This window comes from Plectropomus leopardus, chromosome 8 (genome assembly GCF_026936395.1).
Source record: "Plectropomus leopardus strain MGB_pleo_1.0 chromosome 8, ASM2693639v1, whole genome shotgun sequence".
NCBI classification, from domain to species: domain Eukaryota; kingdom Metazoa; phylum Chordata; class Actinopteri; order Perciformes; family Serranidae; genus Plectropomus; species Plectropomus leopardus.
This window is the reverse complement of record NC_142183.1, coordinates 15,515,131-15,543,091: the sequence shown is the minus strand read 5'-3', so window position 1 is coordinate 15,543,091 and position 27,961 is coordinate 15,515,131. Positions and strand designations below refer to the sequence as shown.

The 27,961-nt window shown below is 40.8% G+C and overlaps 1 protein-coding gene and 1 long non-coding RNA gene across 2 annotated transcripts; both read left to right on the top strand.

Moving 5' to 3' along the window:
- Positions 1-12: 12 nt before the first annotated feature.
- Positions 13-26,564, top strand: LOC148188878 (uncharacterized). The gene is made up of 3 exons (XR_015777247.1): positions 13-258; positions 4,803-4,893; positions 26,442-26,564. It is a non-coding gene; the product is annotated as an uncharacterized LOC148188878 (long non-coding RNA).
- On the top strand, positions 9,315-11,185 carry sox3 (SRY-box transcription factor 3). The gene has a single exon (XM_042493604.2). The coding sequence runs from the start codon at positions 9,551-9,553 to the stop codon at positions 10,451-10,453; it is 903 nt and encodes a 300-aa protein (XP_042349538.1). The 5' UTR covers positions 9,315-9,550; the 3' UTR covers positions 10,454-11,185.
- Positions 26,565-27,961: the final 1,397 nt, after the last annotated feature.

The following is a 27,961-nucleotide window of genomic DNA, read 5'->3' as shown; positions in this document are numbered from 1 at the left end:
AGTGACTGCCCGGCTCTCTCGCTCTTTATGTTTCCTCTGCTGCACTGGGAGCTGCCATGGTGGTGGTGGTGGTGGTGGTGCTGCCGCCGTGTGAATGGCCGTTGGTTGGAGTCTGGGCTGAGGCTCTGGGGCTGTGGATGTCACTGCTATCTTCCAGTCCATGGTCCTGCTCCTGGCCCTGCTGACAGCCAGCTGGTGAAGGTGTGTCTAACAGGCGGATTGGGAAGCAGCAGCAGACTTGGGACCAGTCAGACCTTGGTGAGTGTCCTCAATTTTCTGGCCAGAGTGGGAGGAGGTTAGTGGTAAAGAGAGGAGAGAAGAGGGAGGGGGCATTCAGGGAGATGGTGCAGGGAGCTTTGTGTTCCGTTAGTTGTGTTTACTGTTATATCTGTTAAGATATGTCCGACTCTACCAAGGGAAATTTTTTATTTGTGGGTCTAGTTATCAGACGAATCAAAATAAGACAACTATTTAGAGAAAATTAACTTGTGCAAAAAGTCATGACCCTTCTGTCCTGTTGCAGAAATCCTGACACAGTCTCAGAAAGTCAGAACTCATGCAACACTTCTCTTATTTGACAACCATTCTGCCACTTACACAATGTTCAAAGCCCCCCTACAATGCCAAAGGTTTGTCCTGTCTGATATGCACTCTGGATGCATTGGCGACTTTCTGCTGAGCCCCGTGTGTTCGCACAAGCACGTACATCTATGTTTGTGTAAGTGAAGAGAAAGATGAAAGCAAGAATGAGAGCTTGCTTCCAGATAATAGTAGCTTAGGCTCTTTGTCCTGCTGTCAGCCAGGAGAGGAGCGAGGCTGGAAATCGCTCCAATGCAGTGGCAACATCTTGTATGTTTCATTGACATATCAGTCTATGGGGCAATGAGCCGTCGCCTCTGCACTCCTCTGGTCTGTGTGTGTGTGTGTGTGTGTGTGTGTGTGTGTGTTAGGGTGTGTGTGTGTTAGGGTGTGTGTACAAATAGGTGACACACCGTGGTGTACTTCTTTGTTAGCTGTGGTTATTGAAAAGTGAAAGTTGATAGAAGCGAGATGTAGAAGAGAAGCAGTATAAGTGACCGACAAAGGATGGAGCTTCAGTGAACTGACGCAATTACTTTTATACTAAAAATTAAGCACAGTAATGATTTCACTGATATGTTTTATAATTTCACTTGCTTTTTTGTTTATTTTTAAAATATTTTTTCTTTTCTATACAAGATTTACAGATTACAGCAACAATAGATGTAAACAACCTTGAAGAGATTAAAAATAAATGTATACATTCTTTAAAATAAAAAAAAAATCTCTATCTATGTGTATATATATTTATATATATATCATATTGAACTGTCACATTAAACTCCAGTATATATGTCATAATATTTGGAATTTTGGATTTTTTTGTCATACTGAACACTTTTATTCAAGGCCGTAGCCATGAAGTCAACATTTGGGGGCCTAATCTTCCAGGTGGTCTAGGGGTCCACACAAAAATAATCAACATTTAAAAACTAATCTCTTACTATATTAAATTATTTATCATAAGCAAATATAGCTACAAAGTATAGTATACAAATATGCAATCAATTAAAGCTATTGCCATCTATATAAATGCACATAATTGATTGACACTTTACTGAGACTTCACGTGAGATATCTGGCAAATAGATCGTAATAAAGACATTAACATTAGTTGAATATGCCCCTAATGCTAGAACCATTTGTAAATATAATGCCAATTTAAGTTAAGATTAGCAGTTTATGATTGTGATTACAGCGCTGGGTGGTTGCCTGAATTGCTTTTAATTTATATTTTTCATCAATTTCTTTATTTATCAATTTAGCATATTTGAATATTGGGAGGAGTTGTCACCCCCTGACACAGGCCATATCATAGGGGCGGGAATCAGCAGAATCTCCACAATATGATAATATTACGTTATCTAAGTCACAATACAATCTTACTGCGATTTTTAATGTTTTATAGTGCAATTTATACCTTTTCAAAAACTGAAAATTATGTCCCCAAAGGAAACTTTGTCTGTTTCATCTCAGAAGATAAAGTTTTCAGTCTGTTCATCTCATTTTTATTGCAGCCAAATGTGTTTAGTGGATTAAAGAAGCAATGAATTTATCATTCAAACAAGACAAAAGTTTGATTTTTATTTGCAATATTGATAATTACTATAACACGAAATTAATACTTGGCATCCTTGTTTCAATACAATATTGCCATGGAAAATATCACGATACTCTGCTGTATCAATTTCCCCCTCCACCTGTAATATATTATAATTACTACCTTGCTATTATTTATCCTGAGCTGGCTCTAATTTTTGCTGTCATTATTGTTTATTCTCATATTCCTCTTACATTTTTTTAAATAAATTTGCTTCAGCGTGATACTTGCCGAACCTTTTTTTTTAAGTCTCAGACATCCCACCTTCTCGAGGACCTGCGCTGTCCTCTGCCTCACCTCCTCTGAGCTCAACCCAAAGGCAAGGTGACCAAATTCATCTCCGACCAGCCCATCCATTATCTTGTCAACACAGTCAGCTCACCACCTTAGTTTGCTCTTCTCCCAGAAGACTCGCCCTAATGAAATACGCAATAATCACCGCACTCATCTCGTCATGCTCAAGGTAATTAATATATTTAGAGGGCGATGGCTAACTCTTAATTAAATTATGCCTTCCTCTAATGAGACCTTGACTGGGACTAAATTTATGACCACTATCTGCTTTATCAAGTGCTCTGCACGCAACAAAGATTTGTCATTTTCTCCCAAATCACAGCCAGATTACACACAATGGTACTCATGATTTATATGTCAATTTATGCTTGTTTGTTTCTTTATTTAAGGTTTAATAAATTACCTCTTATAATTACCTAACCTAGTTTTGGCTGCTTAAAAGCCCCAATTTCTGCAATTAATGCTTCGCGCCGTATCGCTGTTACATATTCATTTTGGAGGAGAATACAGATAACAACTCTGTGGCATTAATCATATTACAAAATTGGGTGTATTTAATTAATTAAAGTTGCACTGCAAATTAATTGCGCATTCTCACAATATTATCTTAAACTAATGAAGGCTTGACAAAGAGACTGTTTCATTTTTTAAAAAGAGGCTAGATTAGTGGGATCTCAATTATGGCTAAAACAAAAGAGGGCCGCTTGCTTGGGCATGGCGCAAAGCAAAAAGTGGCGATTCAGCACTTTCTTCCAAACAAAAAACGGAGAAAGTTTCCATTGTTTTTGGAAAAACTGAACATGGCAATGATTCAAAAGATACATGGAAAATAATGAGGGCTGTAATTAGCCAGTCAGGCAATAACAGTATTTAAAATGATCATCATATAGAGGTGCTTGATAATGCCATTCACAGGCAGCAGGCATCTGCTTGCTGACAGAATATCATAACTTTAATGCTGGTGAGGAAAAGAAAAAAAAGCATCCAGAGGCCTAATTTAAACTGCGTTCTCTTTTGTTGCAGCATTATTCAGAGTGCATCTCGCTCTGAAAACGACTGCGTGGCGAACCCCTTGAAAACCAGCAAATGAGATGTAATATGATGTCTCTATAGGATAAATGAAGATTGCGCAGATTAGAGGTTCAAGTGTGAGCCAAGCTTTAGCTGAGGAAGTTCAGGCAGCGAGACTTTGTTCCTGAGCAAACACAGGAGCCATCATGTTGCGCGCTCGATGGCTTAATCCAGCCTCACCCAGTGGCTCAGAAGCAAAACCATATTTATTGAAATTTTCTGCTTAATTTAAACTGAATTGAAATTAGCTTTCAATGGGTAAGAGCTTATAATTCACCCTAATTTTATTTTTCATTTAACGCGTCATATACCAAATGTTTTAATATGAGTGTTTCTCCTAATCTGCTAAGTAAACGTAAAGAGCCTTTGTCTAAGAAATGACTTCAAGGAGCTAATAATGATTGTGTATTCATTTAAAAATGCTTCCACCGATGTCCTCTGCTGTGATATAATTTCATTTGAGCCTCATTAGTCAATAACCACGGGGAAAAATGCTCGTGTCAATTATGGGAACTCCAAGGGTCAGTGAGTATATGAATTTTTAACTGCACACTGCTGCACAAGATTATATTAAGTGGCCTTGTAACAATGATTAACCCCGGCCGTGTATGTGTGTGTGTGTGTGTGTGTGTGTGTGTGTGTGTGTGCTGCTGAGCAATTCTGCATGCGCTCATGTGTCGAGCATACTTGATCAAATACGTTTGAAATGTGCATCCCGAAATGATAAGCAGCTACAAGCCCCCAAAGAGGTGATGAAGTGAAAAACTATTCCCCTGGCTAAGTGAGATGGAGCAGAGTGTTGGGTGGTCACGCCTTGTCTGCTCATGACAGTGGCGGGTTAAAGAGATTACACTGGGTCTGTGTCAGCAGCCTTGGCCTTGCTCACACAAGAACATAATGAGGAAGGACATGCTTGGCCTGCCGGGGAGAAAAAGAGGCGAAAGTTTGAAGCATTCTTCGCAGGCAGCTACAGGAGGAAAAACAGCTTTTTGCATGTTGTTTTACAAGCCAAGGTCAATAAGTAAGTTACATTCCACAGAGCTGAACAAGGTGGCGGACACATCACTTCAGGGCTTCACCCCCTCCCGGCACCAAAGCCACAATGAAAACACAAATCACACAGCGGAGGCAAGAATGCAGCGTTCTCCATTAGCCCTCCTCACAGACTTGCAACACTCCACTAAAGCTCTCCTGAAAATCGATGCATCTGTCCTCTGATTGTTTGTTGTGCTTCTTTTTTTTTTTTTTTTTTTTGAAGGTTTGAGTGACAGTCCCTCCACCTCATGGCTGAACTTGTACTGATGGGCCCACAGTGAGAGATGATCGCCAGGCTGCATCCCAACATGTAGGTGAGTTTTCTAATCTGCCTGCTTCATGTGTTTCTCCCTCTCGTGATGACTTAAGCTCCATACGCAGCCTCTCTGTGGTGAAACAGTCGAGGAAAAGTGATGACATGGAGCAGCACTTAAGAAAATCACTTTGTTTTCCCTCAAAGACCAGGCCTCCATTTACCTTTATTTACTCTGTGTCCCGATGCACACACAGTAGACTTAGACATACAAGAGTCTAAACACCATCTTCAGCAAATCTGCATATTTATTTAAAGGTTTTGGCCATCCTTTTTAATGGTTTAAATTTGCACATATCACTCAGCATATTAAAATGAGGCTTAATTAGATAGAAAAATCCTCAGGTCTTTATTTTAGATTTTTTTTTTCTTTTTTTGGGGCTATTTTAATTGATATTTGCTTCTCAAAGAGAGTTTGTAGTTTTTGAGCACAAGTTTTCAATCAAACAGGATTTTATGCAGCAGCAGGGTGCAAAAAAAGTCTCTTATTATTATTTTATGATACAAAGCTTTTATTTTCATAAACCAATATCACATGTGAAATTCCTTAATGATCTGCCATGTAGAGCCTCTGAGATGGTATCAGTATGTAATATAAATTGGGTTTTGTTTGGGGTTTATGATACCTGTTGCAGGACTAGCTTATAAAATCAATGTCAAATTTTCCAAAACAGCATCCAAGAATAAAATACATCTAAAGGCCTTAAGATTTTTTTTATCAGCTTTATTAAGAATTTCCTGGCATAAATTAATGAGAAGAGTGTTTGTAAAATTGTGTTAATATCACCCCAAATGATTTAAAACAAAATCTGACAGAGTCAGATGATAAATGTCTCCTCAGCCATGACTCTGCATTACACACAGACATTAAACATTTTAAGCTATTTTTGTTAAGTATTTTTTGTCTCTTATTGGGTCAAATAAGTCAAATTACCATCAGGAATACTAGCCCCGCTTTGTGGAATAAAGAGGTGATAAAAGCGTCACTTTTATTCCTTTAAATGACCCGTGAATATTATTTTACCTGTGTTGAACTGGGAGGACGCAACCATTCACGCCGACACAATAGGAACAGCAGACCGTGCGTAAATTGCATCTTCATTTGCATTCCTGGTCCAAAAATCATGCAAATCTTAATGAGACAGTCTCCATTGTGGCTGTAATTGAAAACCCATTCTTTGTTAATTACTGTTACTCAAAGGCCTTGTCCGCAGTCACTGGGCTGAAACAAAAAAAGTTATTGATTCTGGAGGTCGTGGGGTTTAAAATGGACACGTAAAATAATGTTGTTTATTGTGGGATGAGATGCGACTTTCGATTATGAAAAAAAAAATCTTCATCCTATTCGGGAAGGATCAAAAATAAGAAAAAGAAAATATCTGTATACGCAGGCTATAACGGTAAAAGGGCAATAAAAAGGCAATAAATTACAAGCTATTATCAGTTACTTATTTGCAGCTGAATGGCAGACATGCAGCTCCTGTGTCTCCGCGTATAATATTAAAGTTGGGCGCATTTTGTCCGTCATTAATTCAGATTGTCTGACCATAAAGCTCCATTGACAGCCGAGCAAAGGATACGGGCATGCAGAGAACTCGACTGTTTTCAAAGATGGGATTAATGTGGTTTTGTGTCGACCTGAATAGATTTAATTCCCTTAAAGCTTTTTGCAAATATAACTTAACATTTTTTTTGTTTACATTCTAGGCCCAGAGGCCACAATTCGACCTTTCATTCAACAAAAAACTTCAATTTCTTGTCAAAATTAGCCACTTGATTTAGTGCTGTGTCAACATAAATGTGAAATTTAAACTAAATATGTGTCTATAATTATCAGATATATTTTATTGTAACGAAAACTGCTCAAATGCACGAGATTTCTCCTGAAAAATCGATGCTTTCTGAGGAAACGCGTGCACAATTCATCCATTTTTTAACAAACATTAAATGATCTATCGAGCTGCATGCAGGTTACATCCTCCCATTAGGACATCCACATATTTCCCAACATTCAACAGTGGGATCCTGCAGCCGCGCGCCCTCAGAGCCCCTTTGGGCTGTCAGGCTTGTTGAGTCTGAATCAGAGCAGACTATGCTGGTGGTCCTTCCCTTCCTTAATTAGGAAATTAGCTGCACAGAGGCCCTCATTACCAAACTCCGGGTTACTCCTGGTGTTTTTTTCCCCTCTTTCTCTTTATCTCTCTCTCTCTCTGCTACCGGTCAATTTCCATAAGAAGATTACAAGCGGATCAGTATTGAGATCTGCCCAGATAAACAAATAACTGGTCCCTGAGAATAGATGGCTGCTAATTGGACGTTAGTTTTATTGCACTTGCTCTGTTTGTGACGCCCCATTGAACGCGAAAATTAAATTCATGAAGTGATGTCTCTTTTCAGCTGATTTACTACAACTATATATGGCTGAAGGACTATAGGCTCTCTGTGAGAAAATGATTTTCCTTTACATATGTAGTCTCATATAAAAGTCATATTTTTCTTTAAGGATGTTTTGAGTAGTGTGACTTTCATTATTTTTATATGGCTGCAAAAAAATCTATATTGAAAAGCACTCATATTTTCACTTTTTTATTTTGGAAAAACTTTCATTCATTATAGAGAGAACACAAAAGCAATAATGGCAGATGTTTCATTGATAATTTAACAGAAGCAGGTCATTGGGCCCTTAAAAAAGAGCTGATCTTGGGTCTGTGTGTTTTCAACTATAATAGGCAATATTTCCAAACACACTGTTGTATTTTTATTTGTAATATTTCATCTTATCCACACAACGATGATTGCATAAATTAAAAAAAAAAAAAAAAGGCTGTACGCTCATGCCCTGTCTCTATAATAAAACGCATGAAGCTATACTTTTCAGATTCTGGAGCTCCGGGAGGTGAAACGCTCTAAAATGCGCATCCCCTCCTCCCGCTCCCTGCAGAGCTCCTGTAAATACCGAGGTGTTAATAGTGGTTTTCGATGGGCGATCTGCTCGTCATCATTAGCAGGTGTGAGCGCCGTCCTGTTGGGCAGATCGGTTTCAGCGGCGTTTCAGGTCATTTGTAAGGAGACACATGCAAATGAAAGGCCACTCCACGGTAATCATTTTAATAAGCATTAACACCGCCGAGAGAAAACAAGTCAGCAAACACAAGCTGACACGCACATAACAGAGTGAGGTGTGTGTGTGTGTGTGTGTGTGTGTGTGTGTGTGTGTGTGTGTGTGTGTGTGTGTGTGTGTGTGTGTGTCCCAAAGTAAACTTTTCCCTCTGGGATTTCAGAGATAGCCCGTCCCCTCCACAAGAGGTCGTTGATGTATTAAAGTTTTGTATCGTGGGCACCTTAACGCTGCAGAGACAGACACATTACCGAGCCACTCATTTCATCTGAAACTGAGTGTTACTGTTTTACTTTCATGTCAACGCAGTCGATGCAGTTTAATTTAAAAAAAGTGCTTTTTAATTGTTTATTTAAAAATATATTTTATTTAAATGAATGGAGTCGTCAGCCTGTTCTGTTTTATTTCACCACATTGACACTTGGAGAATATTCCTCCACCAGAGTTTATGTATGAAATGATTTCTGCTCCACGGCAGGTTACCTTTTAAGTTGTTTAAAGGAAATACATTCAGATCTCTTGAAAAAAAAAATACAAATCCAAGAATGTGTTCCGAAAATGCTGTCATGAAACATTTTAAGGGCATTTGTAGTTGTTTTTTTACAGTATTGAAATTCCCTAAATAAGACTTAGATTTTACGTTTTTCTTTTAAATGTTGGGAATCTATTTTGTGAACTTGTGATTGAAGCAACAAAGGCGTGTTTGACGATTTAAAGATGAAAAAGGGCACATTTTATTTCAATATTCCACTTTTCAGTTTAAGTATTTGCGCTCATTTTAAGTGGGTTTCGGCCTGTTGGGATTCGCCTCTGCAATTAATTTATTGACAGTGATCCCTTAAGACTTTTACTCCCTGCAGCACAAATACTGCACATACTCTTTTATGTTTATCACATAAGGTATAGCGTACAGTATTCTACAGTCTTTAAAACTTTGTTTGCACCTTTGACTTTTGCAATTTTATTCATCTGAGTTCCAAATGTAGAAAAAAAGAGCTTACAAAATAAACTATTTTCACATGTAATTACTTCCAAAAACTCCTGTTTAACGACAGAAATAAATCTGCTGCATTTTCCGTTAACTTCTCACATGATAAAGGTTGTAAATCTCAAACATTTGCGCTCAGGTTGTTGAGCTGCGCTGCTGTTTTAAAACTTTACCTCTCCCTCCTCCTCCTCTAACCAAAACACGGCGCTGCGCGCTCCGGTTGGTTACGCGCTTGATACGGGAGCTGCGCGCTGATTGGTCGCCTGTCCCTCATTGTCATGCTGTCAATCCACATCACATGGTCCGGCCACTAGGCCTATTAACAGATGAGCTTGGCGAACAAGTTTACAGACTTCTGTTTCAGAGCCGTGGGGGACAGAGCAGCTTTGAGCGGAGAGAAACCAGAAGCACCTGCAGACACATTTGCCTCTTTGGGCACAACTTTTTTTTCCATCTTCTTATGAGACTGGTCAGTACCTCTACCTCTTTGACTTTTGGCGCTGTTTTGTGAACTTTTTATGTGCCTGTGAGTGAACACTAAAAGCCGCCTGAATGTATAACATGATGGAAACCGAGCTCAAGACCCCGCTCCCGCAGTCCAACTCGGGCTCGGCGCCGGGCGCTAAAAACAACAGTGCCAGCGACCAGGAGCGGGTGAAGCGGCCGATGAACGCCTTCATGGTGTGGTCCCGGGGTCAGCGGAGGAAGATGGCTCAAGAAAATCCCAAAATGCACAACTCTGAAATCAGCAAGCGGCTCGGTGCTGACTGGAAACTTCTGACCGACGCTGAAAAGAGACCATTCATCGACGAGGCCAAGCGTCTACGCGCAATGCACATGAAGGAGCATCCGGATTATAAATACCGTCCCCGCAGGAAGACCAAGACCTTGCTCAAGAAAGACAAGTATTCTTTGCCGGGGGGACTGTTGGCGCCAGGAGCCAACGCCGTCAACAACTCGGTGTCGGTGGGGCAGCGGATGGACGGTTACGCGCACATGAACGGGTGGACAAACAGTGCGTACTCCCTCATGCAGGACCAGTTGGCCTACCCTCAGCATCACAGCATGAACAGCCCCCAGATCCAGCAGATGCACCGATACGAGATGGCAGGGCTCCAGTACCCGATGATGTCCTCGGCGCAGACTTACATGAATGCGGCGTCCACGTACAGCATGTCTCCAGCGTATACGCAGCAGACCAGCAGCGCCATGGGACTCAGCTCCATGGCGTCCGTGTGCAAGACCGAGCCGAGCTCACCACCGCCGGCCATCACGTCCCACTCTCAGCGGGCGTGTTTGGGGGACCTGAGGGATATGATAAGCATGTATCTGCCTCCCGGCGGGGACAGCGCAGAACATTCCTCCCTGCAGAGCAGCCGGTTACACAGCGTCCATCCGCACTATCAGAGCGCAGGGACTGGCGTCAATGGGACGCTACCTCTCACCCACATCTGAGAGGAAGAAAAAGACTTCAAACTCTTAAAAAAAAGTACTTCGGATACTTTAACTTTTTTTTGGTTGCTAAAGAAACAACGTTCAACAGTTTTGTTCAAAAAACAATTTTATCTCAATATCTCTTTGAGTTGTCCATTTTTTAAAATGAATTTGAAATGGACTGAACGTTGAGCCCATCAGAGTTAATTGCATTGCAAAGAGGCTTTTTATCACAAGTATAAGCAATCAACTTATGTAGAAGAATTGGACTTCTATATTTTAATTAATGCCATATTTTCTCTCTATGAAAAGGCATGTGGCCTCATTAAGAGAGGCTGGTGTATTTCAGAAAAGCTGGATGGAAAAGTTGGTTCATAAATGTTTACACTTAATTTGTAGAATGTCAGTTGTCTCGACTGTGTCCAAATTTTTTGTAGTCTCTTTTTATTTTCTCCCCACCCCCCACCCCCCATTACCCCTAGGTTAAAATGAAATGTTAAGACTGTGCGGGTCGCAACGCAAGTTTTATTTATAGTAAGATTTTTTTTCTTTAGCTTGTGAACCCAATGTTTTGTCACGTGAAAAAAATGTTCAGACTCTTGTTTTTTGTAAAATGTTATTTTCTGTGATGGTTTTGACAGTGTCATGTTTACTCATTATCCTGAACGGAAAGGTTTATTTAAACTGACGTTTCTACATATTTTAAGACCATCCTCTATTCTTAAATGCTGAATAAATTTGTACGAAACATGATTCGTGACTCTGTCTTTTGTGTGTAATGTGAGGCTTGGAAATACGACTTTAAAATATTTCTGGTGTACAGAAAAGTGATTATTTCACTGGTGTGCAGATTTTCAAACACACTGAACGACAATCTGATATTTTTCACAATGATAACCTTGTAAAGATCAAACCGCAGATTTTGAGTGGATATCCAAAATATTCAGTCATTGAGAATCTACATTTTTAACATGTTTGCTTGAAAGTTGTTGTTTTTTTTAACAGGAAAATACAGGCACAGTAATATTTCCACTTTGGTAGCAGATCAGATTTTTCTTCTTGCAGTAGAAACCATGCAAAAAATTTGGCTCCTTTGAAAGTCTAAGGATGGTCGAGGAATTATACGTTGTTTTCCAGAACACAAAAAATGCTTGTGTATTGTTGTCAACATGGATTTGAAAATATAATTTTACTTAACTCTTAGCTCTACTGGATCTTTATTTGCGTTAAGCCTTTTTTAATTGACTTCTTAATTTTGGAATTAAGAAAAATAGGATACTTTTCATGTTTTTCCCTTTCTTGAATTTGTTTTTTAAAGTTGTTCTTGAAAAATAACAAGTCTTCTTATCCTGTTGTAATACTTTTCCTTCCCAAAGTTTACCCAACTCACTTTCTTATTTTAGCATTTCTTGCTGATGGGAGACTATTTAATTCCACAGGTTGTATTCACTTTGCTGTCTCAGTCAGTCTGAAGGTGCTTTTCAGATTTTTTTTCAGAAGAACTGAGTTAGAATATTTCTACTTTTTAAAAATTCATTTAACAATATCATAAAAATAACACCAAAACAAATAAAGAAATAAGATGAGCATCACATCGAATTTAAAAATAGATTAAGCTCACTCATGTTTCAAATAATATATTATCAAAGGTATAAATATGCCTCATAAAATACAAGTGATGCCGCCTAAGACTTGTTTTGAAAAGTTTTGTGATGACTTGTGTGTAAGTGCTGATGTGCCAAAGTGTGTATAATTTATGAGTTTGTTTGGCTTGGAAAATATGTAATAAATGACTTCAACTTAAGCATTTTATTTAAGTATTATGCAGGTTGATGCAAGATTTTCTCATTTAATCTTTCATATCATTTCTGATGTTCGCAGAAACTTTAGTGCTGATTTACATTTGGAACATTTTGAAATTTCTCTGCGGTGATGTGTTCACCTCTGAGATGCTTCTGTTTACATTTAGTGATGACTCAGTTAACTATAATATATATTTCATTTTTAACAAATTATGCAGAAATTGCATCACATCCATGAATTTAACAGCCCTCGACAACTCTTACTGTGGCTGACACTAATAATGTGAAGGTGTGTGGAAGAATGGGTCGGCCTGCTGTTGCAGTGTACCTAAGGATAAATAAGCTCTGGCCACCAAGAGGGCCGAAGCAGTGGCAGTCCTGCTGGCCTTCCCACACTCCCTGTAGGACTTGATCCACAGCTCAGCACAGCGGCCTGGATTAGCCCCACGCACCTTTGTGGAGGGAAAGATTATCCAGACCTCCCTGCATTCACTGACAGGGTCTTAAGTCACTCTAGCGTGCCAGCAGCCACCCGTCACCTAATCACACTTTCCAACTCATTTTTTTGTGATTAAGCAGCTTTTCTCTTCCTGCTCCTCGGTGTCAGAGGTGTTTGCTGTGGCCTAGACACACCGATGGTTTTTAGTCATTTCTCGAACTCTGAAAATTATGTCCAGCGTGGCTTTCACCTGCACAACTCCTTTCATAAATAAGTTTTTAACCAAAATGTGGAGGTTTGTGCTTGATGCAAAAGTTTAAACATATCAGCACAGTTCAGTGGGATCTCTGGGATCGGCACAAAAATGTCACGCCTGATGATGATTTCAGAGTGAAACTGTGTGTTTGGGTTAAGGTGTGTGGCCGCACCGTGCGCGGCTATTGATTGCGTTTGAATGTTCTGGCAGTGAGGCCATCCGAGTTGGGCTCCCCGCTCCCATCCCCCCCTCGCTCTCCCCCTGCTGAGCGCCCGGAGGGCCTCTCTCTCCTGTCATGTGGAGCTCTGTGCCCACTCAGCAAGTGCAGGCATATCCCACTTCCATCTGCCTATGACCTCACAGCCCCTGTTTGTTTAACCCCCTCTCCAAAAACTAACCTAATTATAGCCCTGTAGAACATGGATTCAGCGGATTCCCAGTGGATTCTGCCACTGTGTGTCTACGAGCACCTATGCATGTGTGCAGCGCATGCAGGGCTCCGGCTCGACAGCAGCAGTGCTCTAGGCCGCGTTTCAGTTGATCCTGTTTTTCACATGCGTCTTTCCTCATATTATGTCACAACATGCCCTGCCGGTTGCATGTCTTTGGGAGTATATGTGAACTAGGTGGTAAAAAGTGTGTTTCGAGTGTCTTTTTACGTCAGCGTGATGAGTGGAAAACTCATTACACAAATCTGGCTGACAGACTGACGCTGGTGACATCACTAACTCGCCTGCTCGACTGGCTGTGCAACTTCCAGCAGGAACACACCTTCCGAAAATACTCTCAGGTCTTCACGTAATCTCAAACTCAAATCTGGAACCTCCTCACTTCACTTGTGACATAGTTTGAGTGTAAGCGATGAGTGCCGTGTGTGAGCGCTGTTAGGGACTGCACCTATGACAGTCAGACTGTATTGATTTGCTGTGGCTGGGATCTTCAGGAGGCCCTTTGAGCTGAGCCTCGAGGGGCCTAGAGTGGCCTGTCCGGCTTGGGCAGGCCTGTCCAGAGCGGTGGGACTCGTGTGAGGTAGCGAGATTGACAGCAGAGCGGTGTGTATGTGTGAGTGTGTAGAGGTGCGGGGGTTGGGGGTGGGGGTTAATCTCCCTGAACTGGGGCAGATGTTGTTAACGAGCTCCTCTCAGGTCGACTCCCTGCGTGGGAAAATGGCATCAAATCCTCCTGGGGTCAGGGCTTTTGGGCTGACCCACTGAGAGCCATCCCTCTCCACTGCACCGTCCTCTCAATCCCCTCTCCATTCACTCACCCACTCACTCACTCATTCACTGACAGCACTCACCACAGACACTAGAAAATCACATTTGACCATTTTTTTATACCTCTCCTCTTTTAAGTACATCCCCAATTTTCAGCTCCCTGCCTGAACGCATGTGAGCACTGACAGACTTGTTCCGTGATGCAAATGGCTCATTAATGATAGCTGTGGTTGGATCGCCATGCCTTACACAACCACAAGGAATGCTGAGTGGGAAATGCTTCAAAGAGAAGCACGCCGCCACTGAAGAAACTGCATCCGCCCAGCAGCAAGTTACTTGTGTTTATGTCAGTCGAAAGTAAATTAGCAGAATTAAGGCCATATAGACTTTCAGGTGCCCAATCTGCTATAGGGTCGGGTACATAAAGATATAATTGAGGGTGCAAAATTGCATAAGTTTAAAAAAAATACATGCTCAAGTGTAAGAAATTATGTTTGATAGGTTTGTTTTTCCTGCGTCAGCTTTGATCTGATTCGGGAGATCTTTGTTGAAAGACCTGTTAGAAACACCTGACACCTGTGTAACAAATCATTCTAACTTGAACCTTTTAAAAATCAGGGATCCACCAAAAATGCATGTGAAATCCTCAAAACAGAGGAGAAGAGAAATCACCAAGCACCGTGGCCACGATGTTTTTCGACCTATGTACAGATTGTATACACTGTACATGTTGCGTTGGCTATGATGTGGCGACTTCTCATCATTCATATCCGGAATGGGCATGTCTGTCATGTCAACATGCCTACTTTGGGGTTTATCCTGACTTAGGTTTTAATGCGAGGGTCATCCATTAAGGTGTCTGATTCTGAAGGTGTGTTTACTTTGTCCCAGCAGGTGTGTGTGAATATGAGACTTGTCAAATATAAGACAGGATTACCGCCTCTTTTGTCCCAAACAAAACAAATACAAATCACACGAACAGCTGAAATGGGAGTATTCTGTTTTTTCCGCCGCCTGGGTTGTATGTTTAAGAGAGTTTTTTCAGACACGGATCCTTTTGACGTTTTTGTTCGACTACTGAGGTTTACTTGAACTTGTTGTCGCTTGTAATTGCGGTTGGAGGAAGATGTGTAAAACCACCCGCACACATATACAGGAGCACACAACCAGGAATGAAACTGGATTAAGAGGCCTCTTCCTGAATAACCTGTAAGGGCAATTACATACAAACGGTTGCTTCTGATGTGCACGAAGGGAAGCTCAGTACAGTCACCAGAAGAAAATGTTCAGCACGTTTCCGCAAACACAAATCAATACATTTGCACGCTTCATACATGTCACATCAACGTTTCTGACGAGACATAATATATAAGTTGATAATGTCATCGGGAGGTGGAGGGGATGTTGGATGCCGTGTCACGTAGGAGAGATTCCTGCCAAGCTGCAGGCCGCTGTATGAGACCAACAAACAACAAAACCAGTTATTTTTAGGGAAACATTACTGTTTCCAGTAGCTTTTTTGCCCTCAAATGTGGGTGTTTTTAAGCAAACCGTAGCTGTTTTTCCAGTGGATTTTTAGCCCCAAACATAGATGTTTTTTAGCAACCCATAACTATGTTTCCAGAGGCTTTTTAGCCTCTAAACAGGGATGTTTTTTAGTGACCCCTAGCTGTCTTCCTAGCAGGTTTTCAGTACACAATTGTGGTGCTTTTTAGGGACCCATTGCTGTTTTTTCGGCGGCTTTTTAGCTCCTGAACATGGTCGTTTTCTAGGGGCCTGTACCTGTTTTTCCATTGGCTTTTTAGCACTCAAAAATGTGAGTTTTCATGGGACCTATCGCTGTGTTTCCAGCAGCTTTTTAGCTTAATCTTGGATATTTTTTGCAACGGGTAGTCATTTTTACAGCAGCCTTTCAGCCCCAAAACATGGATGTTTTGTAGAGGCCTGTTGGTGTGTGCTGTCTCTCTGACTTTTGTTTTTTATTGAGGATGAAGAGGCTTGAGGATGCCATGAAAAATGTTTATTTTTACAGAGACATTGCTGTGTTTCCAGTGGGGATTCTTCACCCAAAACTAGGTATTTTAAGCTAAAACATGACCTTTATCTAACATAACCAAGTTTTTCTCTGCCTAAACCTAACCATATGTTAACCATAGTGTTCACTTTCAGCATGTCAGCTACATAGTAACTTGCAAAAGTAACATATCCTTTGTTTGCAGAAATGTACAGTGACAAGATTTTGTGGGGTGATTTGGCTCCTGGGGCACCACACTCTAGTGTGTAAAAGTGTGTCTGCTGCAGCTGGTCCCTTTCTGAAAAACCCATCACTTTGTCTATGAACACTGGAGCATGTAGCGTTGCTTTTAATTCACCAAACTAGAGTTCTGACCCCACTTCTGACCTGTCTTGTAAGCCTTAAAAAATTGGGCCAAGTGTATGTGTGCTGATGTATATACTATGCCTAGGGACAGCCGAAATATGGGACTGCTTCAAGACAATGCAAAGTCAGGGGGGGACAAAGACTTAAGGGGGTGACAAGGGGGAAGATTAGGCCTCTCATCTAGGCCACAGATATTGATTAGTGTTTGCTGAGGACAGTGAGAAGGAACACAGATTGACAGATACACAATGGCGGTGTGGTCTGATCATATTGCTATTGTCAGGAGCTGTGGCCATAGAGTAACCTGCGCCCACATGTGTGTGCACCGTCACCATAAAAACACACTCTGAGGCAAAAGCATGTGTAGAAAAAATGATCAAATGCACCCAAAGTAGAGGAAAGATTTATTTTCCTGGTCAGGTTGGGGGCACTTTGTTTTAGTGTAGCCCCGTCTATATGTATGTGTGTGTGGTTTATGGGAGTGTAACCCTGGGAACATGGGGGGAGGTGGAGCACACTGGGCTACGGGTCAGTCCTGACTGACTCTGTCACTTATTGATTAGTTGCCATGGAGAGTTAGTCAGGCCATCTCTCTTTGAGGTGTGTCCCTGAGGGCCAGCAGCACTGCCCAGATGATCCTGTGGAGGCTTTGTCTGCAGGGGGTCAGTGTGTGTGTGTGTGTGTGTGTGTGTGTGTGTGTGTGTGTGTCTTGTGTGCACTGTGTGCGCGACTTAGAGTGTGTGACCTCCCTAACTCTCACTCGCACTTCCTTCATCCTTATCCCTCTTTTTTTGACCCCCTGTGGTACGTCTTCTCGCACTTAAAGGCACTTTTTTTTTGCATCATTCTCCTGCGTGGACTAAACTCCCAGCTAATCTGCTCATATCTCAAATGCATCAATATTTATATACACCTACTCCCAAGGGGCCTGTAATAATGGGGATTGTAAACAAATTGTCCAAACTTATTGAGCTGTGAAATCCCCTTCATAGCACCCTGGATTTGCCTACTCATATGATCCTCTCTCATCTCTGCTCTTGTTTTGTCATTGTTCCCATCAAACGTTAAGAAGGAGTGGGTGCAGGAGGGAGATGGATGGTTCAGGACTCGGTGGTGCCAGAGGTCCACCTGCAGTAGCTGACGACTCCACTGACAGCCCAGCAGGGGACGGAGAGGGTGCTGGTCTTCACACCTCTCTGGAATAATTAGGAACGGGGCAGCACCCCAGTATTTACTTTCAGAAAAAAAGGTGGAGATGATGCTGATTTTATCCAAGATCAGACAGTTGTTTTTTTTTAAAGATAATACCGTTGTTTAGCACCTTATTTTCATAAATTTTGACATTCTATATTGCTAATACCACAAGTTTATTCACCAAGTTAACCCTTTGACACCCGGATTGACATTTTGTGTTCACAAGTATTTAAATGTTGAAACCAGAGCAAATGGGTTTGATTTGTTTTTAAAACATAGCTAAAAAGGCAACGAGAAAAGGAAAAATGAAGAAAAGACAAAAGAGAGAGACAGGGGAGAGAAAAATGTTACAATTATCAGAAAATAATAATTGAATTATTAATAAATGTTTAAAGTTTAGTATTTACATTTTTAAAGCCTTTTCTTTTCTTTCTTTTTTAAACCATTTTCTTTTCTTCTTTGTGTGCTAGTTTTCAGGTAATTTTCTTGTAACTTTTTACTAATTCCTTGCTAATTTGGGATTATTTATTGGGAAGTTGCTCTTTGCCTTCCTCCTTGCCCTCCTACCGTGAAAGTTGTTCCAGAAACTTCGACTCTACCCAAACTTATTTTGGAAACAATAGATCAACAGAATTAGCCAAACTGTCCCCCCAAAGTACTTTTTTCTGTGTAATGTAGAATTTATTGCCATTATTTGGAGTGAAATCACTTTTGGTTGTCCCCCTTTAAAGGCCCAAACACACCAAACAGACACCAATTAATAATAAATGGTGACAATGGCTGACAGTTGCATCCCTCACCTGCATCTTGGCCAAAAAGTTGCACCTGAACACACCGCAAAAACTACAGCTAATGGACACCCCACATGTGTGTTCTGCATCTGCATGAAAGGAAATAACTCTATAGCAGCTGTGTGTATTCGTCATTCAAAAAGGGAAACCAACAAGAGACCAACAAGTTGGATTCAAGATGCCAGTTAGCATATTAGATAAAATATATTAACTGTGCGCTAGTGAACAATCACACAAACAATTATGAACGGTTTCTGCTATAAACCTTAGTAGATAAAAAAAAAAACTTAATGAATCAAGTTTGTTTTGATTTCATACCCTCTTGACTTTATCCGTTTGTTTTCTTACTTCTGTGTCTCTTCTCGTGCGCTGAGCTAGACTGCCAGTTACTGATTTTTTTCACTGACAGGCTCCAGTGTCTGATACCAGTTCAACTTGCTGAATTGGCCAGAAAAAAAGCAGGCAGGGACCAACTAATGCAAACAGTGTGGGACACACAGCAAAAACAAGGGTGAGAGGCGCTCATCGATGGCCCAATATTGACCAACGACCGACCATCAGCCTGGTGTGTCAGGGCCCGTAGACTTCTTTGCCTTCCCCGTGCACCTTATGGCCGGGACACACCGAACTGATACCAGAGAACCAGCAGTGACTAAAGACCCGGTCAACTTGGTGAATCGCCTGAAAAAAAGCAGACCAGGGCCAAACTGCGGCGACGAGGGCAGCGGGCACTTGCCGTCGGCCCAGCGTTGGCTGGACTGACTGTCGGCTTGGTGTGTCACGGCCTTAAGACTTTTTTTCACTCCTCCATTTTTTGGTACCCCCCCTCCCAAACTTATTTTGAAATAAAAGATGAATGAAAATAAAAGAAATTATCAGCCAAACTGTCCATCATACTTATTCACAGTTGTGTGCACCCAGTTTTTCTGTGCAATGACAGTTTGTTACCATAAGTTGGAGTGAACTCACTTTTGGGTTTCCTCTGTAATAGCAAGTGATTTAGATTGTTTGGGTTAACTTTTGGCTGGAGTACAAACTGTCCAAACCCCTGAATGCTTGTGTTTCTTGGCTTTTTGGATTTTTTTTAACAATGCCACATATTTCTAGATCTCGGCAATTACGTTGTTGAGATCAGCGTTATGATAACTGATAGAAAAGAAGGCCTTTTAATGCTTCTTCAGAAGTTTCAAGCAGTCTTTACAGAAAAAAAAAAAACTTTTTGGACTTGATTTTCAATTAAAATTGTAAATTTATGGTCAGAATAATGCAAACTTCTTTTAAGAATATGCGCACAAACTTCTTAACCCGAAACTTGACGACAGGCCCCCACTCTCCCTCCCTAATATCACACCTTGGATGCATAAACATGCCTGTGCTCCACACATCACCCCACCCCGGGGGGGTCTGCATGGCTTTAGTGCCGCGCTGTGACACCAATCAGGGGAGATGGCGGGCTCTTTTGTCATGCAAACACCAATCGCTTCTTGTCTTATTCAAATGTCTGCCCTCTCTCTTTCTCCTCTCCCTCACTCTCGCTCAACCCCTACCCCGCTTCACCCTCCACCCCCGACTTCAGCCCTCTCTCTCTGCCTCTCCCTCCTCCTCAAGTCCAAGTAAATCCTCGCTGAGAGGAGAAGGGAGCCTCTGGGCCCGGGGCTGCTGAGGCAGGCCTCTCTCCTGGGGGTCAGCCTGTGTCTCAGCGCATGGGGCTGTTTCCAGGCCCAACCAAGTCCATTTCATATTCAAATGTTACAATCAGGCCTCTGACCCACAGGGGGCTCTTTATGGTTGCGGCCCCAGGTCGAAGGGTCAAGATGGTGATTTAATAGCTCAGGCAGAGGAAAGGAGCGGGGGAGCCAAGTGATTTAGGGGATGAATGAGTAATAAAAAAGCATTTTTCCTAAGTTGTCATGTAAATTTCAATCCGTATTCAATATGAGGCTCCCTCCACACTAGAGGCCTTCCTCAATGGCTTTCTAGTGGACTTAAGTCATTCAGAATTAAGAAAGTCCATTTTCTGCTTTTACTCTTGACTTGTGCTTGGTGTAAACAGTAGCTGACGGTGAAGCGGCCGAGGATTAGGGATGGAGATAAGGAGACGTTAAAGAGTCATCATGCTTGTTTGGTGCCACTGTGTCTCAGATGTCCTCATGCTCTGGAGTGGCCTGTTATTCCTGTCCCCGAGGGTGTGTTCCCAACACAGCAGCTCCAGTAACATAGGCAGGTCTCTGTGTTTATGTACGTGGCAGAGAGCGAGCTGGAGTATTATTATTGTCAGTGTATAGTGGGTAACGTATATGGCTTGTTGTCTACATGTGGTAACATGAAGTTACAGACAGCTCTCGGACCCGGCGTGCCAAGTCTTTTCAGTTTGGTGCGGTTAGGTGTTTCTTCATGAGCAGCACACCTCTGCTCTACTTGTGACTCACACGGTGTGTCCTGTACAGGCCGTCCCTAAACCTGAATCATTTAAACAAACAAACAAACCTTCAATCTCACTCTTTGGCTGATTTTATTTCTATTCCTCCAGAGGCACCAAAGAAATGCAGCAACACTCAATGATTTATTTAGAAATAGACACAGAATAAGATGCAGATTTAATGAAAGCTAATAAAAACACAGTGTGACACAGACTGACTGGCAGCAATAATTACAGAAGTGAACAAATTATATATGAATGAATGAATGAATGACACCTATTTTTGTGTCTTCTCTAAAGGATGACACACCCTGTTAGGCGTATAAGACACCATCCATGTAACAGTAGGAATAATTAAACTGCAAATACACACAAACCATCTATGCAAGTATAAATTCCTATGTACAGACGCATACAGTATGTTATTTTAATGTGCTGATTTATTTATATATTTTTTATTTAACCAGGTTGGGATTGAAAATCTCTTACTCTTCACTGGAGTTCTGGCCAAAATGGAAAGCAGCACAAGAAAAAAAAAACACATGTAAAAAGACAGGAAAGGAGAACGTATAATACTACATTGAACAAAAAGAAGCACAAACCAAGTATCCAAAAAATCAGTTTATGCTCTGTTACTCTAACAATTCTGCCTTCAGGTCTTTCAAAATAGATTAAAAATTATTCAATAGCTGCTCATGCAGTTTCCGTTTACATCTCAACTTAGGCTTTGAAATGTTGTACTAAAAATAAAACAAATAAGCAAAGCTAGCAGGATCAACAATCTTAAGTACTTTACTTTTGCTAGCAGCTTTATGTCTGTCCAAAGCTTCAGAAATAAAAACCTACAAATGCAAAAACTTTCATTTCTTACTTCATTTGAACTTAAATTGTCAAATAGTTATTTCACTTTTATTTTCACCTATTTTGTTCCTCACAGTAGTGACAGTGAAAAGAACAATAGAGCAATAACAATTACGTTCACTCTCATTGTCACTCAGTACCTACACCAGTGTTCACGACGACTTAGAGTTGAAATAGATGCTAATTCACTGATAAATTTGAAACATTATCCACTTTGATAACAGATAAGTCGCTTTTTTGCAAACATGCAACTTCTCCAACATGAAGATTTGCCACTTGTCTCTATTTTTTATCGTCGTAAACTGAGTATCTGAGTTTTAGACCGCTGATTTGACAAAACGAAGTATTTGAAGATGAACTCGGGGAAACCGTAATGGACATATTATGATATTCTATGGACCAAACGATGAATCAGGGAAACAGTGAATCAAGAAAACAATATGTGGATTAATTGATGATGAAAAAAATCATTAGTTGCAGCCCTCGAGTCAATACATAAAGTCTCTGATCTCAATGGGTTCAGAGTGAAAAAATGATCATCCAAACACGTCAAAATGCATTGACATTGGCAGAAATGTCTGTTTTCCTTTCCCCAAAAAGGGACGTGGCCTTGATGTTTTGTGAAGTACCTGCATGTGCTCGTCTTTCTGTCGGCATATACAACCAGTTGTCTTACAAGAAAGTAAAGTTGCTTTGACACAAATGTCAGGCAAGTGCGTCTTTAATGATGTTTCTGTATAAAAGCCTGCTTCTTTTAAACTACTTAAGTGAAGTCATGGAAATGGGGGAACATTTTAGGGAAAAGTTATGGAATTCTTTAAAAAATTAATTGGTAAAAAATGTATGGGAGCCCTGTACATTTTTCACGAGTACTTCTGAGGGTGAAATACATATACCACTCTTTAATATTACTAACATACATGTCTCATATGACCCATTTTTTTTAATCTCTTGATTTGATTTTTTTAAGGAATTTAAAAGCACAATAACTGAAAGGACTATCATGATAAAAGATCCCAGAGGAAAGCAATTTAAAAGCATCAACGAGAAGGCTTACTTCCAAAGTGGCCCTTAATGGAAATAACAAATTTATCGCAACCATGAGAGGAAGCTGCTAGTCCCCCTTGCAACTCCATGCCCGTGGTTTAAACTCTCTACCTTAAGGATGAACTATCAAAACTCCCCACTAGGGATCGACCGATTGATTTTTGATTGATTTTTAAGGCACGATACCTATACGATTATAAGTAGTTAATGAGATCAGTGAGCGATATTTGTAACCGATATGTATTTACAATAAAATTGAAAATCTTTCCATTGATATTTAGAATTTGGAATATTACAAACTCCAACACAAAACTTTGTTTAAATGCCTTTAGCAAATGTTAAATCAAAACTGAAACTTTCAACATTTTATACAAGTTCCCAGCATTTTTTTTTATAAAGTCAAGTGAAAATTTAAATAAGAAAATGAAAAAATAAAAATAAAAAATAGCTAAAAAATAGTTTTTCAAATTAAAACTTCCACCCATGCTGACACTTTTTTTTGCACTTTTTAATTAATTTTTTCAGCAATCATTAAAATAAAATGCCGATACAGATAATCTGCAAAATGCCAAATATCGACCCCAATAATTGGTCTGATAAACTGTTGACCCTTACTCCCCACAAATCCTCCTGAACATATGTTTTTATTTTGTGTTTGTGTAATACTCAGGGGCAGGTTGAGGAATCCCGAGTTGATTTCAGAGAGGAAAAATACTTCCATACTGTGTGACTTCCACTAACAGTCTCAGGGGCCAGGAGCAGAGGGCAGCATGGTGAGACGAGGCTGAGGGGCCACTGCAGGGCAAGGCAGGGCAAGCCTCAGTGGGCACAGCTGTAGCTCTATAGTCATTACTGCTCCTCTACTGGCTCAGAAGAAAAGGACCGCTACCGCCACATGGCCACTCTGCCACGCCTGCCCCCTGCCACACACACACCCAGGAAGGCCTGGTAGCGCCAGGCGGCACCACTCGCAGTTTGCTCTCCCGTCACGTGTGGCAGGGCAGCGGAGCAAAACAGAGAGGTGTTGCAGGAGTTGCGACAGGGCCGGGGGTGAGGGGGTAGGATGGGTGGGTGTAGAGGTTAAAGCAGGGTAGGGGGGCTCTTTTCCTTCCTCTCTTATCTCCCGACTGACCATTCTCTTTCCCATCCCCTCCTCCACCCCTCCACTCCCCCCTCTCTCTTCTCTCCCTTTTGTGGCCTGTGCACCTGCAGCCCTTGAGTCTGGGCAATAAAGCTGAAGGATTTGTCTACTGGAGGTTGGAGGAAAAGTGGGGGAATCATTAAGCATGGTCAACACAAAAGCAACAGGTTCAAACTGTGGTTGTTTGATACGGTGCGATGCCATATTCCAGAGTGATGGGCACGACGTAATGCAGTTTGACACAGACGGAGTGAGTTTAAGCAGATTTGCGTCCAGATTTACACCCTGTTTGGGTTAGTGTCGTTATGAATCAGTTTGATCTGACGCATGATCAGCTTTCAACCTTTGGCTGGCTTTACTTTCATTTAGGGATTACATGTATGTGAAGTGAACAAATCTCATCTGTCTCATGAAAGCCATCCAAAAGGTCAACTTTTCATGAGCTAGCAAACATGGCCCTGCTTTCAGCTTTGTGACTGTGCACTTTTGAATTAACCAATTCTGAAGTTTAAAACGAGGTATGGTGAGTAGGATTCAAAATTACGAAAATTGGAGGTACTTATCTTGTTGCATTAAATCGAGGCAATATCATCATAAAGTTTTATTAATGGCAAAATACCTTTAAAGGGTGTCTATGGTGAGTTCAGAGAGTCATCTCAATGGGGCTTTTATTTTCTTAAATGTAATGCATTAATGAATAAAATCATATTTAATAACACAATACATTACTAGGAATTGGGCCATTCTGCATGAGTACTTTTGCTTTTGGTAGATTATTATTACTATTGTTATTATTTTATCTGCAAACATATTAAAATACATGTAATCATCAAGATAAGAATATATATGTATGTTTGTGATCACTATTGGCACATGTGTGTGTGAGTGGGCCTTAAGGATAACTATGCCCATTTTCAAAATTCATAAATGTTATTTCTTTGGTCTAAGACAGTGCAAAATATATAAACAGCTGTTTCCAGTATATAAAAACTAGAGGGCTGAAATTCAAATCTGTGATGTCATCACGTAGAAAGTCACAACATCACAAATTTGAGATTTACTTCTCTGGTTTCTGGCTTTGAGAGAGAGCAGCTCATGTTCACAAAAATCGATTGTGCTTTCCGCAGCCATGGACAAAACAGAATTTGGAAACGTAATTCTTAATTTAGTTCCTCTTACTATGTTATGCTGTTAATACTCTTTATATTTTTGAATGTTTCTTTTTTACATTTGTATGAGGATTCCTACACAATGATACTGATATATATTGATATTGATATTGATTTGATTTTAAGTCAAATGTCTGAGTACTTCTTCCACAGCAATAATTCAATTTCATAGCGAACTGTAAACTTTGTTTTGTTGTTCAGCCTTTAAAATAAGTTTTAGTTGTTCAGCCTTTAAAATAAGAGACATTGCTTAATGTTCTCCATCGTATCTGGAGGATATTTTCCCTTTTTTAAATTAGAAAATTACAACAACAGCAACGACAACAACAAAAAGAGGACAAACAACAACAACCATAATTTTTTGAGCAGTTTTCAAAGTGTTTCACAAGGCAGCAAAATAAAATATAGAAGTCATAACCTCAACAGGTTTTAAAAGAAAACAGGTGAAGAAAAAACACTTCTGAGTTTAAAGGAGTGTGTTTAACTCAAGTAAAATAAGTCTCTGATAAAAGTATGTTTAAAGACAGGACTTAAAAGACATTATGACTCGGCTGACCTAATTTACACAGGCAGATTGTTCCAGATGTAACTCAGATTGTGTTGAATAAAGCATTTAGCCGTCCAAACAAAATACATTTTCAAAACAAACCAGCAAATATCCATCAGGGGTCCGAGTGATAATGCAGCAGCAAAAATGTAAGTTTCACAAACATATATTACATAGTTGTTGGGTAAATTCAAAACTGAATCAATAAAAGTGCTTTTATAATTAAGCTCATAGTCGTGTCCCTGCAGACACATACAGTATAGTATAGAAACACTAAATAGATCATTTACAGTAACTTTAAAATACATTACACGATGTAACTGGGGTCTGTGACATCACTTTGTATGTGTTTAATCACCCAGTTTAGGTGTCAAAAATGAAACCCAAATAGATGGCGACATACAGACAGCAGGCAGAGCTCTGGTTGTGATTGTGGTCCCCCAGGAGAGCTGGTTGTATACTCATAAACCCACATGGACCTTTCTGCCATGCTGAAATAGTGGTTCAGTGTACCTCAAATGCATAGGTGAAGTGAAATTGTCCTCAGCCATGTTCTGCCGACTCTCCGCTCAATTCCCCACCTGTTGTAATGTTATGTTCAGTCATGTAGAACTTTTCTCTCACCCGTTGCATGCCAGACCCCCCACATTGTAAATCGGTGCAAAGGGAAAAAAGATTCAGCTCTTTCAGAGTTCGACCATGAAGGCAGAGGAAATCACTCTAAACGGTCTTAATTCTGCCATTAGATGAGAGGGAGCGCCGAGGGGATTGGCTGGCCCTGTGCTCCATATTCACGGACGCAGGATGAGGCTGGGAAGCCTGCTGAGAAAATGGTGTCGTAATCAGGAGCCAGCAGTTCTGCCTGATCAGGTACACTAGCCCCTCTTCTCCTTTCCTCTAACCCCTCCTCCTCCTGTTCGCCCCCTCCTCCCTCCTCCCTCTCATTTCTCTTCCATTCCCCCTGCCCCGTAAGGAGATCCTAATAAGAGTTTGGACGTACTGAGCTCCTCTTATGTGAGGACCTGGCAGGAGGGAACAGAGATGAGGCCTGAGGTGGGGGTTGAAACTGGAGGTACAGAGTTGTGGTGGTGGTGGGATGGTGGTGGGGGGGCTCGTTTTTTTGTTCCCACATTTGATTATTCAGGTTGGCTGAACTAAATTCTAAACCCATAAAATTCGTATCCCCTCTGGGGGACTATTTGCATATATTTCAGTAACCCCCTCCCTCACATCCCAATTCCCCTTTTTTTTTCTCAGAAAGTGAAAGAGAGGGCGAAGCAACCAGGCCTGTCTAGGCTTTAAGATGTCACCGTGGTGTGAAATATGGGCGAACAACCAGGGGCTTTGAAACTCAAACTAACCCCCCACCAGCCTCTGAGCTGCTGCCACACACACATATACAGACCCAGTCATCCTCTCGCACTCCACTTGTTGCTATCCTTAAATAGGAATTACATTTCAGTGTATGGTTACGCGATCTGCAACTTTATTCTCAGCTTTCTGCACCTGAGGTTCTTTCAGGTGACACATTATCATGATTATGTTTGTTGAGGGTTCAGCTTAGAAAGAGTGAGATTAAAAAGGTAGCTCTTGTTACAGTTTTAGTGTGTTTTTTTATTTGGGCACTTTCGGATAAGTGGAATCATGTATCAGTTATGTATGTTCAGTTATTTTCAAAATAGCATAAGCCATGACATGTCAAACTGTGCCATTACACCAGCGGGGCAAAACTGCTGGAGGCCAGGAAGAGCTCCAAATATTTGATAAACATGTCAAAGCAGTAAAGCCTGGACTTGTAATTATGCCAATTTTACTCTTACCGTCGTGGATGCAGGGGATTAATTTTCAGACAAAAAATGTTCTGAAGGCAGGTCTTAAAATTCCGTTTAGGATGTGAGCTCAGTGGCATAAAGACGACGGGAACACACATGTAGCCGGGCACCAGGGGTGGAATGTAACTTAGTACATTTACTCAAGTGCTGTACTTAAATATGGATTGAGGTATTTGTACTTTACTTGAGTATTTTCTTTTCGTGCTTTTTTATACTTTTATTCCACTACATTTCAGAGGGAAATATTGTTTTTGTACTTCAGTACATTGATCTGACAGCTCTAGTTACTTTACAAATTATGATTTTTGCATAAAAAAATATAAGAATAGTTTATGAAAAATGATGTTTTGTTATAAATTGAATTAAATACAAGTACAGCTGCAATGATTACTTGATTAATCAATCAGTCGATTCACAGAAAACTAATCTTCAAC